At 39.7% G+C, this 13,090-nt stretch overlaps 2 protein-coding genes across 3 annotated transcripts in view; both read right to left on the minus strand.

Moving 5' to 3' along the window:
• Positions 1–856: 856 nt before the first annotated feature.
• LOC124285654 lies at positions 857–3,186 on the minus strand. Of its 2 annotated transcripts, none has more exons than XR_006900862.1 (2): positions 1,724–3,186; positions 857–1,419 (listed from the first exon to the last, which is right to left on the minus strand). XR_006900862.1 is itself a non-coding variant. In XM_046721916.1 (2 exons), the coding sequence occupies exon 1, from the start codon at positions 3,142–3,144 to the stop codon at positions 1,870–1,872; it is 1,275 nt and encodes a 424-aa protein (XP_046577872.1). In that variant the 5' UTR covers positions 3,145–3,186; the 3' UTR covers positions 857–1,419; positions 1,838–1,869. The 2 variants fall into 2 exon arrangements, 1 of the variants encoding a protein (XP_046577872.1); XM_046721916.1 differs by having other exon boundaries at positions 1,838–3,186.
• A 5,927-nt stretch (positions 3,187–9,113) lies between these two features.
• LOC124285664 (enolase-phosphatase E1-like) overlaps positions 9,114–13,090 on the minus strand; it is a 71,062-nt gene continuing 67,085 nt past the window's right edge. The window contains exons 20-22 of the mRNA XM_046721937.1: positions 12,768–12,890; positions 12,238–12,361; positions 9,114–11,879 (exon numbers count right to left, since the gene is read on the minus strand). Of these exons, the coding sequence (XP_046577893.1) occupies positions 11,801–11,879; positions 12,238–12,361; positions 12,768–12,890 (326 nt within the window). The 3' untranslated portion in view covers positions 9,114–11,800. The remainder of the gene's footprint in view (positions 11,880–12,237; positions 12,362–12,767; positions 12,891–13,090) is intronic.

Genomic DNA, 13,090 nt, shown 5'->3' on the forward strand with positions numbered 1-13,090 from the left:
TTGTCATTGCCTCGTACAGCCTCCTACATTAAACTACTCCGTAGCACCCCGTTTCATAGTTTGCAGTTGCTTCACTCGGCTAACATCACTGGTGGAAACTTTGTGTTTATGTTTTTCAACGCATATAATGTCTAAGTTCGACTCACAATTAAACAGCGATACGGATACGTTCGCAATGTTTACATTCCCACAATGCATTTAAGTTGTAGAATGAATGAAATCACGTGTTTGTTATGAATGAACAAGTAGTTCCGTCACAACGTGACCTAACTTAGAAGTCATCGGTTATCCAATCACATCGTTAGAATTTCAGGTCAAGTCGTTACGACACAGGTCAACGCAATACGACACTCGTGTGACGTACGAGATTAGTATGCAACTACCCATACGTTGACCACGTGGGTAATAAACAAAATACTCAATGAAACGCTGATCATAATCAAAACATCATACCCACTATGTGAGGTTTTTGCAGAATTTTTGTCCTAAAATTAAAAAAGTTGTTTAACCAACTATCGTTAAAATATTGACACAGTTCACTATTTGTTACGAGGGAGGAGTACAGAGAAAGGGACAGCCAGGTGTTCGAGAACGGATGGAGACGGCACAGCACAGGTTAATGAATAAATAACTTTGTCTCTGAACGTGCTTCTCGAACACCTGGCTGTCCCTTTCTCTGCACTCCTCCCTCGTAACAAACAGTGAACTGTGTCTATATTTTAATGATAGTTTTTAAACAACTTTATTATTTTTAGGACAAATTTCTGCAAAAATCTCACAGAGTGGGTATGATGTTTTGATTATGATCAGCGTTTCATTGAGTATGTTATGTTTATTAGTTTTCAAGTTAGATTGCAATTCATCGGTCTGCTTTTGAGCCAAACGGACTGTAACTGTGTTCAATCACAGTATGTTTCAGCTTAGTAGGATGTGTTTTAACAGTCTTCTGTCATATGTGTATGGATGTTAGAGGTTGGATGTTGTCCCATGAGCTGACAAGATTGATAGCTATGCCCATTTTGTGTATGGAGGGCCAGTTGTGAAAATGGCCACAAGAGAGGCAAGAGTTGCTATGGGCTTCTCCTGGACTAACACAGGTTATCATGGGTAAGAGCCTTCTTGCAGGCTGTGGAAATAGGCCGATTTGTAAGAATGAGCAAATATTATGGGAGGGTAGGCAGCCAGTTTTAAACATGACAGAATGGAAAACAACAATGAAGACCACTCTACCCAACTAGCTACCATGAGATTTTCAATATGCAGTTTATGAGTGCCATTCTTCTGCAATGAAGTGTAATGAAAAAGTAAACATCCCAAGATGTGAGAGGCAACCCCAGATGGGTCAGGCAGTCAGGCAGGCTGAGGGATTTGGTTGTCACAACAGCCAGATAGTCCTTTCAACAGGCCGCTCTGATAAATCTGGAATATTACCAAGTGCTCTATTACAGTCAGTATTGATGGGTTTTGTGCGCCAAATTATTTCCCAGAAATTGTCACATTAATTAAGCTATTATAGGTTCTTTAATTGTGCCCTGATGATGTTATGGAAGTTCTTTTCTTTGGCTAACGCATGGTAATGAATGCATGTTTAGCTATCAGTTTCTAGTCTCATTGCACCGAATTCACTGTCATGGAATTTGAAATGCATGGCGAGTAAGAAAAGTGAAAACAAAATTGTCTGAGAGTGTTGTGTAAAGAACTGTATACGTGTCTTATTACTCACAAAACAATAACACATTCGTTGTATGGTCATCCCAAAGGGAGGAGGAAGATTCAAGGTCAAAACTGGACCTCCTTTGTTCAAATGTGACTAGCTGTATTTTGTTTTGGACTTCACCTTTTGAATTGGATTGATCGGGGTCTGGGACATCATTCGTTACAGTCACATTCCGAGGTCACGGTTTGAGGGGAGAAGCGCACACATTTCTGACAGCCTGTGCTTGTGTCATACGTCCCTCCTCCATATCTGTTGTCACTCCTGTTGCTTGCGTTATCGCCAAGCATGTCCTGGGCAGCACTGGAAGACGCGTTGCAAACACTGTCACATTTCAACGTGGCTATTGCTGTGTCGGATTCACGACGCTCGCCATTGGATTTCAACTCAGACTTGCCCTCCGTGTCTGGGATAGAGACGCGGCTGTCATATTGGTGATCACATGATGTCTCACACGTGTCTGACATGGGCGTTGAGTGGTGACTACCGCGACAATGCCCTGCTCCGGACGGTTCTGAAGCATCTTGTTTGGGAGACGGAGTACTACCAGACGTAAGACTAGCCGAATCTAACCTGTCAGTGAGATGAGCTGTATTGGCGTTCTGGGTACTGTGAACAGGTCGCACGCATGTTGGGGTGTCCAGTAACTCTGTGCTGAATGGTACTGCGGACGAAGAACGCCTGATTTTCGGGGTTATCTTAGGAGTTGACGTGAGGAAGTGTGATGCAAGTTCTGGCGACGGGACACTTCCAAGATTCAGGCATGTTTCCGTATCGTCTGCTCCCATAAGGCCACAGTGAGCTACAGCTACTACCCGTCGCAATGCTCCCCTCACCGACGTCTGTAGCTCGTCTTGTATCTGCAAGTAGAGGATGAGACTAGCAACGTCGGCATCCCGCATCCACGAATTGTCCTCATCGTTTTCTTCGTTCCGTTTCCTTCTCACAATCGTCTCAGTCAAACTTTTGCTCGCGCCACATTCAGCCAATGTTCTGTCGTGAACCACCTCAAACAGAAGCAAGACGGGATCTAACTCTGCTTTGGAAAAACCAAGCTTCCCCATTGTGGCAGTGAAGGACTTTTCAGTTGCTTTCTGCCGTAACCCTAACCAAAGCTCTTTTATGGTGTTTACTGGAACGCCTAAACTCTTCACCTTCCTCAACACAACTTCGAAAAACACCCAAACATAATCAATTAACAACTCAGACCTTTTATCCCGCCGCATGAGAAGTTCCACAATGACTGACATCTTTCTGTCCTTCTCAATCCTAAACATGTACTCATTAGTCCTCTGCTCTAGTTTGCCGGCTCGGTCTAACAGGTGGTCGTATTGTTCTCCCAGACAAACAGCCCTTTTCTCCAAGTCGTCGAGTTTCTTGTGCAACTCGTTTGTAGCATCTTGTACAAATTTGTATCCCTCTCCGGACATGTTGGCGACGATATCCTTGTATGTTTACGGTAGTTGGTTCTGACGTCATGCACCGTGATTTGACATCACAATCGCAGTGACGTCACAATACTTTGCATCCAAGTAACATCAATAGAGTAAACATGACATCACTTGTGATTTAGGACCGCTAAATGAAACAGGTTACCGTGATACATATCCTCCGTGTCTTATGCTGATGACATGTTCGTTTACAAGCAATAGTGTCAGCTATTGCTATGTATTATTTAAGGTACAGCAGTCCGTGTAATATGCGATCCTCTGAGTTAGGTTAAAGATCAACCGTTGTCAGTATTCAACCAATCGGTCAGTATTCAACCAATCGTAATCTAGTATTAGACAAGAATACGTGCAAGAATTTTGTTTGAAAACCAAACAGCGTAAGCTATAGTAATTAAAGATCTCACTCCCTAACCAGAGTTTATGATAATTGCTACCAGCCAAGTACCGTGTCAACGCCAAATATCATTTAAACAGATCCAACTACATCTTCACGTGTATATACACACACACGCACATTTCTTATAATACAACTCGAATATTAAAAAGGAAACTTTTAAAACATCATATTTGGATATGTTACACAGAGCTCTTCTTTTTGTTTAAGAAATTTAGAGTGGTCTTTATAGAAAAATAACACAGACAGCTTTCAGAATCAGATTCCGCCAACAGTTTCTGTGCGTGTTGGGTGAAATATTAGGTAACTGATATTCCAAGGGCAGGAGTCTAATACGTTACGCGGGTGTCAACATTTCTGGTGAGTCAAGACGAGTTTTCTCAAGGACCGTCCAACACGTCAAGACCTTTACTAATTTTTAACGTAATTATCAATATTTTATTAAATATTCATTCAAAGGTAATGTGATTATTTTCGTGCAGACGTATGTTGTGCCGTGGTCACATAAGCTCCGCCCACTCATGTTTATTTATGATTATTATGCACTTAGCACCATTGTAGGTTTAAGGGCACCACAGACGTAGACTTGGTGGGTGGATATGGACGATCCTGACAATGCATTTATAGCTCTAAAATCCTGTTTATGATAATATGCATTAGCAAAAACCGAATTCACATACACCTAGATTAAGGAAAATGTAGAATGTTGGGATTCACGCGTAGGGTAGATTGTGCCATGATAATGCCGTTTTTCAGGAGAGGCGTGTCTGTTATTTGATGAAGAACACTGAACTGTTGAAATCTTATCATTCTGACATTATACTGCACGTGTCACGCTGTATAGTACATGCGATATACAGTTTACGTCACTTGATACACTTCATACTGCATATGATACAAGGTCAAAACAGCAGCGGACAGTGGAGCCACACCCAGCACTACGGGCATACCAAAGTGACTGACCATGCCTTATTAATGAAACAATATACGGCTGGGGAAATGACTAGATCCTATACAATTTCAGAAAACTAACCAGCTTCGACACATTTGGAATTCTAGGGGTTTGAGGAGAAACTAATCCAGATATAGTGGTCTTTCTTCATGAGATGCCGGGACGTACAGAGTATTGTCCAGCGTTAAAGATCTGTATATGATATGTACTCCGGTAAGTTCAAACGCCCTATCTTTCTTCAGATCCCAGCAAATTCCACTGGAGGATATAGTAGTCAGTACATGGTGCTGTGCCTTTAGTATATAGAATTCTAGACTAACATCTAGTCTCTGACATGAACATAATTTACAGAAGAAAACTGTTCCTAAAAATAATCAGCCCAAAGACTTTCTTCATTTTCAGAAACTGGTAATCTAGACCTGACAAATATTTTTCACTTGCATGGGATTTCTTGGATACTGTATATATGTTTCCGGGTCTGTATGACAGACTAATATAACTAGTGCAGTTCGTATGCGACGGCTAATATTCTGAAGACTAACTTTGTTTTACAAACAACACACAACTGACTGCCCGACATAGGACTGCTGTCGACAAATGAAAAATAGGATGTTCCTAACCGTCGACAAAACTAAAAACCCGGAGTGTCGACATCGCGTGGTCAACATACCGTGACGGTGTTAATTAATGAAAGAGAATGTTTGCTTAGTGGTTTGCAAGTGGCTATGGCGGCTACAGCTATGCTCGTATCGGTCTACTCCCATTTGTGAGAACTCCCAGTTGTGAGACTCCCAGTTGTGAGACAGTGGAGTAGGTAAGGAGCAAAGAAAACACACCTTACTCCCCTATCTGATAGAATGGATTAACCCCAGCTAATTAGGGATTAGCTATTTAACTGAATCTTGTGGAGGTAGCTTGTATATAACGAGAAAATACCTACTCAGGTAAATGGCTTTAAAAAATAAACACTTTGTATAGGTAACTTCGTGATCAATATGAAAAGTGCAAAATTCCCACCCAAAATGGACCCATGTAAAAAAGTGTTTTATAATGACACACAAACATCATAATAACGCAAATCACCAAAATGTGTGAATAAAAAATCATAATGAAATATTTAATGAACTATTTCTTCTGTGTAAATATAATGATAATCTTTTTCAGTATTTCAGTATTTAACTTGTTTTATTGAAAACAATAAATGCTCTTTAATGAACTATGCCTCTTGTGGGTACTCTTAAAAATTCAGCAACAGGGCGGTTCCCACTTTCATCGTAGGGATGGGGAAGCACCACCTGTGTGCACTGAACCATTAATTAATGTGTCTCACAACTGGGAGGACACCATTAAGTTGATTAAAGAGAATGTCTTTTTAACAATTTGCAAGAGAATTAAGGCTGCAAAAACAGACTATTATTTTACGTTATGCGAGTGGAAGGATTAACCATTACCAACTTGGAATCATTTTGAAAATGATGGACACAGAACTAACAATAATTTGGAAGGTTGGCACAACAAAATCAACAAGTATGCCATGAAGACACATCCAAATGTATTTGAGGTTGTGCGAATGCTACAAAAAGAACAGTCATCTACTGAAGTAAAAATTCAGCAGATCCAAGGACAGCAGAGAGATCCCGTCCGTAGAGGTCGCTACCGGATCATCGACGCAAGGATTCGATCCTTGAAGGCCGACGTTCTTGCCGACAAACTTACTGACTTGCATTACACAGACCATGTGTCAGAGCTGCTTCATGTTGGCTGAACATTCAGATTACTTTAGTGCAGATATAAAGGTGTTTTGGCAAGAAGAAATAACTGGACTCATCTTTTATATCTTTATTACTTATACACCTGCAGAAAACCCTTATTTATATAAAACACACAAACAAATATATTGTGTGAGCTTTATGAAATAAATATACAAATATGTTATATTGTGTGACATATGCTACATGCATGATACATGCATGTTGTTATATTGACTGAATAAATATATTGTCTACTATATATATCACACTCTGTTTTAATTGGTTTGTTAATTTCGAGAACACTGGGCGTGAAGTCACTCATGTAGAACATCACCTCCCTTTTCCCGGACTGTCGACAAGTAATTTGGACAGATTATTTCTTGTTGTCGACAGTCCGGGCATAAACCACTGTGAGAGTGATCTCATCAAACGTGGTACCATGGTTTAGTTTAACTTCTTCGCGCGTGTCCCGCTTACAGGATACATAGCCGACGTATCAACAAATGTTGATGGACGGATCCAGGGGGGACGATGTGCCACCACAGCCAGAAATACGAAACCTTCGGCATCACGTGCGTCAGGGACCGGTGCCATGTGACTGACAGTTAACATTTGTACAGAGCAAATGTTCGTTTTTCCCCGCCCATTTTAGGCTTGAAAAGCCGTTTTTTCATACACTTTCTCACCAATTCATCAATTTCAACAGATCTTCCATCGTTTTTCTGTCAAATGCCAATAAACAAAAACAACGTTTGAAGTGTAGGGAGTAGGACGGGCGGGGAAAGTCTCATCACAGATATTTCTGAAAGTTTTTAATAATTATTAATGCCTGGAATGTTTCAAGAAGGGCTACATGCACTACTACCATGCACACCAGACGAATATGTCATAGGATGCCATGATGCCATGTCGCGTGATTAGAACTTTATGTCCTGTTTGGATAGTCGGCCAAATCTACGTACCACGTTTCTCCTCCTCGTGTCAAGACTAGTGCTGGGAATTGGTTAAAATCTCATAATTGATGATTGGTTCATTACTACCGATCAATCATCGAAAATAATTGGTTAGCGTCATTTATGAAATTTGTTAATGCACATTAAAATACGAGGAAAAAATGTAGTTCTTCTGGGGTTTTGGGGCAAAATTTCACATCTTTAAAGGATGACTAGTATGTTATGAACATAAATTTCTTGGAATCTTTAAGATGAATTCAATCATGACTTGAAACGAGTTTGTAGTGCTTACAAAATATAACAGACAAAACCAACCAAGTGAAAAATATTGTTAATGAAAACAAGTGTTCCAGAATTGTTTGTGTTCGATTATGAGAAATTATGATCGATTGCTTGGTCGTTTAGTCACTACGACCAATCTTCGATTATTTCAATTAATCGGACCACCACTAGTCAAGACGACTTACAATCAGAAGCCCACAGAGAAGCAACAGAGCTTCGCGGTAGTCTTTCACCTATACATTGTTCCTGCAATATATGTGCGTGTGAGAATATTAGAGGTAAAACAACATTGTCTATGTCAGCATCATTACAAGGATTGAGAAGCAAATCTGACCACTTTGAGGAACGGCAGGTCTCAGATCAAGACGTTCTGTCAAATGTTCTGTTTTTGTATGTGTGTCAGATTGACTTTAAGGTACTGTGTTTTGACAAGGTATGATCTTTTAAAGCTTTTTGATTGCTTCTCTTTAGTAAAGTGTTGAAGTTCATCTCGTTTGGGTAATTCAGACTACTCCACATTGTGCCATAAGCATTCTTATAACATGTATATTCTTAATTGGTCATCCCCTTGACCGTGTCTGCCATGACATCAATTAGCCCATGGCAATGTTATTGTTTCTTTATCTGTCCACTGTACATGTTGACTTTTACTATATATATATCCACATTTATACTGTCAAACAGTTTGGTATTCTGACTGCACATGTATATACGGCCGTGAGTAGAATAACCCTGCTTGCGGAACTTTCCTGTCATAGTAAAGTTATAATCACATCTCGACTTATTTCTTAATGTAATTATCCCCCGCAACGCGTTTTGCGGAGGGTATTAAAATGGACTCCGTCCGTGCGTCCGTCCGTCCGTGCACATTTGTCTTTTCCGGAGCAGAACTCTAAAACCGTTCACTATTTCTTCACCAAACTTGGCACATAGATAGATCTGGTGTCGTTTGGTAGTTTTGGAATTCTGAATAAAATATTTTTTGGCATTTCCATGGCAACAAGTTTGACTTAGCCTGAAATTGGTGATAGTGCTCCTTTCTGGAGCAGAACTTAAAAACCTTTCAATACTCTCCTTCCACTTTTCTATATACACACCTAAATATTTGACATAATCATAACACGTAGACATAATCATGAAGTGTATTTTGCCATTGCCGGGGATATTGATGACTGTCTTCTTGTTTGTTTATTGTATAACCGACTAAAGAAGTTTGGACTCAATGTATTCTCGTTCGTCTAATTCTGAGCTCACTCCCCTGTCAACACACTCAGGCGTTGACATATACATCATCTGCAGCACCGTCGGCGTCAAGCCATGAGGTTGATAACAGTATGTACAGGTCAATACTGAACAGTCAGGGTGTACTGACGTTGACGTGAACGTATTTCCACCATCTGCATTCAGACGCTGACAAATATGACGATGTCAACACACTGACTTTGTAAAACAACCCTTTAGCAAATGAAAGGCCAGCTTACGCCCCACAGATTTGTAATGAAATCCTCCACCTTCACATTATAAAGCAAACAATAAACTACTATATAGGATGAAAGGTGTAAATGTTTGATACTTGTCTTCCAGTATATTCCAGTTACTGACTCGTAAACCCAAAACAGTATTGACATCTTTATTTTCTTAAATAGCTACAATAGCCAAACACACGATAATACAACACATTACAACATAAAAACTGGTTGATTTACGAACAGAGATTCTACTGATATAAATCTCTAAATGAAGAACATGAGTTCTTGAGCCAGTCAGACACCAGCTTTCAAAAATGATAAACTTCATTTCTTCACCACCTTGATTCAGAAATTACAATATTAACGAAAGAAAAACCCAAATAACACAAATACATATACTCTTGACAGTATGTCCGTTCTGGCACTCCAAAGCAGAATGCGTCAGTATCCCGTGAGTATGTTTCTCCTTTTAGTTAAGGAGCGTGGTCTTTGACATGTACCTATGTTGAGTACCCAGGCCTTCGGGGTGATATTTCCACGAGACTACTGTACCATCCCTAGAATAGCCACATTAGTGCAGCTTTTTTATTTATCATGCTTGTCTGACTGCTTGGTTTATCTGTACCGAGAGTTTACAAGCATGAACTAAAATTAGCTGACTTGAAAATGAACCACCCGATGTGATCTGTAGAGGCATCCTCAGGTCTTCATGCACAGAGGTATCCTACCTCTCCATTGACAAATATCGGAGTTTAAAGAGACTGCAATATGAAAATGTTGGATGAAGCATTTTGGTGAGTTGCTATAGCAATATCATGGGAAGTATGCATGAAGTATATAGATAACAAAACAAGACTAAAGATGAGGACTCTTAAAAAAACACCTCATGTGAAGGTAGTTTGTGAACGAAGACTTCTTTCCATGAGTTACATTTGACTTATGGCAAAGCAAATACATAGCTATAGGTCCAGTCTATGTTTATCACTTTATACTATTCTGCAGCAAACTAAAGTTTGGTAATTTGAAATGGACATAAAAAAAATATCCATAAAACAGATTCACAAAAAACACCTAGTTACAAAGCATATCACAAGCAGCCTGTGTGAGAACTCTAATGAGAATGCCATCAATAATTTGTCAAACTTAAGACTCTTCTTCATGCAAGAAGCACCTCATGCTAGTCATCTGTCCTGGTGGCATATGAAGGTGAATTTTATTATTATGTTCATGCTGTATGGGTTTCAAACTATTTCATATTAAAATTCTACATACCAAAGGAACAATAATTTAACAAATGGCAGTGGGCTACAGTTTTGTCAAACTGCTAAAGCATGATACACATTAGGCCATTTTAATGAAAGGTTCGGAAATCTTAATGATAAAAGTAAAGTATGGCTGTATGTTGTATGGAGGCCACCTATCAGGGTCTATGTGTTACAAGGGAACTCTCTACATGATGTATAATCACTGACGACAACTTGTTCACCAATGGCTGCTGTCAGTGCCTTGTGTAAGAATTCATTCCCAGAGGTATACATATAGACTGATGATCACATAGATATATCTTGTGTCCCACGTATGAAGGAATATGCAGACTAGAGAAAGTTGAAACAAACAATAACATCAGTTAATAAAATAACGGAATATGATGAGCTACAGGTATGTCACAAATGTGCTTGGCACTAGCTAAACACGCATCATGGCAGCAATATCACAGACTCTCACTAAGTACAATCATAAGACACAAAGGTATATTCGATCCAATCTTGCTCAGACATTACCAATGTAGCTCACATAATGAGCAGGCAGTTCCCTACTGCAGGAAGATGGCCACACCAACAGATAACCACATCCCCGATCTCTTGGTCCTTTAATATTTGGACACCATAATAATTTATTCCTGTTCTTAAATAAATAGGAACATAAATTAATGAAATCATATTTAGAAAATTCATGTTCACCAGGCAAAATAATGATGAAGTGACTGTTTTTCCTTAGCTTTAATAACTTCACTAATGATATCACAGGGTTACACCAGACATGTAAGAAATGCTCAGTACTTTGAGAGTATTATAATCCTATTTCTTTCTGAAACAAATCAAGTGCTTTGTTATTATAAATAACAGTGGCACAATGGAAAGAAAACATGCATAGATTTCTGGACAAACCGTTCTCATATATTTCTGATTTGTGCAAAAAATGACAAAGATCAATTTTCGGAAATGTTCTCTATGTGGAAATGGTTATCAAGGAATGAAATTTGAATATGGCATGAGAAGTGTTAGCAAATATGTCAACACAAATGGAATGACTGCTTAGGAAAGTAGCATATACTGATGTTAAATCTGTAGAATTGGAAAGCCTCAGTTTGTTCAGCTATCCACTGAATACAAAGTAGTTATGTTACACTTGCTGCAGATGCTGCCAGATTCCCATACACAGGTCACATGTAACATCTTGCTGATATACATGAAGGTGACTCGCCACTTCCTGAGCAAATATCACTATGTTCCTCGCCTTATAGAGGGAATGGGAAGATTTAGTTATATCAGGTTAATTGTCCACATCGTAATGTACAGAAACACTTAGTATATTTGGTCCTCATTTCTCAATCTTCACTAGTATCAGCTGGAGTACATCTGTCAAGATGAACTGATACATAACTCCAAATGACTCAAAGCCTGAGTGTGAGAAGTATGGGCATTCACATTTGAAGTGGGCATTTGGAGGAGATGTTTGTGTAGTGCACTGTGTTCATCTGTGGCAACACGTCTGTTGGTTCTGTGTGCAGGCTAGGCACCTAGAAGGCTGCCCACTTGTCAGTGTGGCAGATGCTAGTGGAGAGCCTGGACATCCTGCTCATCCTTCACCTGGTTGGCATTCTCATCCATCTCCTCACAGAGTTCCTCGTCCCTACAAGAATAGACATGGAAGGCTTATACTAATAAAATATACAAAACTGACTGCAGAGTCTAAATCCTGAATTAACATCATGAGCATCAAACATGGAATAGGATGGTAACTCAGCAAGTCTGACCACCTGATCTGTTTGCCTGCCACTTACAACCAGCAAAGACTGATGGGTACCAATTCTTGCCCGGAATCCCTAGAGGGCAGCTGTTATTGAACATTGGCAAATAGGCCAGGGCGCAATATGCTACAGAGGATATGCCTATACAACTCCTGAGGTCATGAAAAATTTCATGCCAGATACTGAAGGAATTCTTATTGTTGACAATTATTTACACACTGGCATATTCTGTAAGTTTACCTGAGTTTGAGGTTGATGTCAAAGCCCTTATCCATGCTGAGTTTCACGACGGGTGTGGAACTACGCGAACCACTGCTGTCTGACTGTCTGTCAATCATACTGAGCCTGGACAGCTGGCCGTCTGCTGTAAGACATACACTCAAAAGATTAGCACACATCTCGCATGTGGACAAAGGCACATAACACACATTTCACACACGAACAGGAGCAAGTAAGATATATCTCAAGTGTACAGTGACACATAAATACAGTCATTTTTCGGGATCAATATAACCATTATTTTGTGAGTTTGTCAGTACCATGAACACACAGATTAGACTAATTAGTCATAAAAGCATTCTGCAATTGAAAGTAAAAACGCAAAACAGGAATTTTAAGAGGTGAAGGCATCAACAAATACAATTACAATGTGAGAGTTTGTTAGGAAGTTGTGCAGCCTACAGAAAAGATATAGAAGTCAAACGATGTTCTTAACAACGTAACAGTCTGGATATAAATATCTGCCTGCACATGGAAGTGTTGGTCAATACCTGTGATTCTGCCGGACTCCGATGCTAACTCCCACTCTAACTGGTTGAGTGTTTCCTCATCTTCATCATTGTAGTGGGAAACATTTACATCATCATACTGTGCCAGATCCTCCCCATCCATCACTACAAGCACACAATACAGCAGGTCTACTTTAGTGCGTTAAACAAGTGTACGCTGGGACATCATCAAAGGGCGGGACATCATCATATTACCAGAGTTAAATAGTATTAGTCTGTCTATACACATATCTTCTAAAACTAACTGAAAGATCTCAGTTCTTTGTCACTTCCTTAGCGAGGGTCAGCCGGGGCAGAAATACATC

This window comes from Haliotis rubra, unplaced genomic scaffold (genome assembly GCF_003918875.1).
Source record: "Haliotis rubra isolate DU_JTF1 unplaced genomic scaffold, ASM391887v1 Scf365, whole genome shotgun sequence".
Taxonomy (NCBI): Eukaryota; Metazoa; Mollusca; class Gastropoda; order Lepetellida; family Haliotidae; genus Haliotis; species Haliotis rubra.

Bases quoted from the DNA above. Each gene is read 5' to 3' on its own strand.
- LOC124285654 (XM_046721916.1), bottom strand. From the start codon at position 3,144: ATGTCCGGAGAGGGATACAAATTTGTACAAGATGCTACAAACGAGTTG.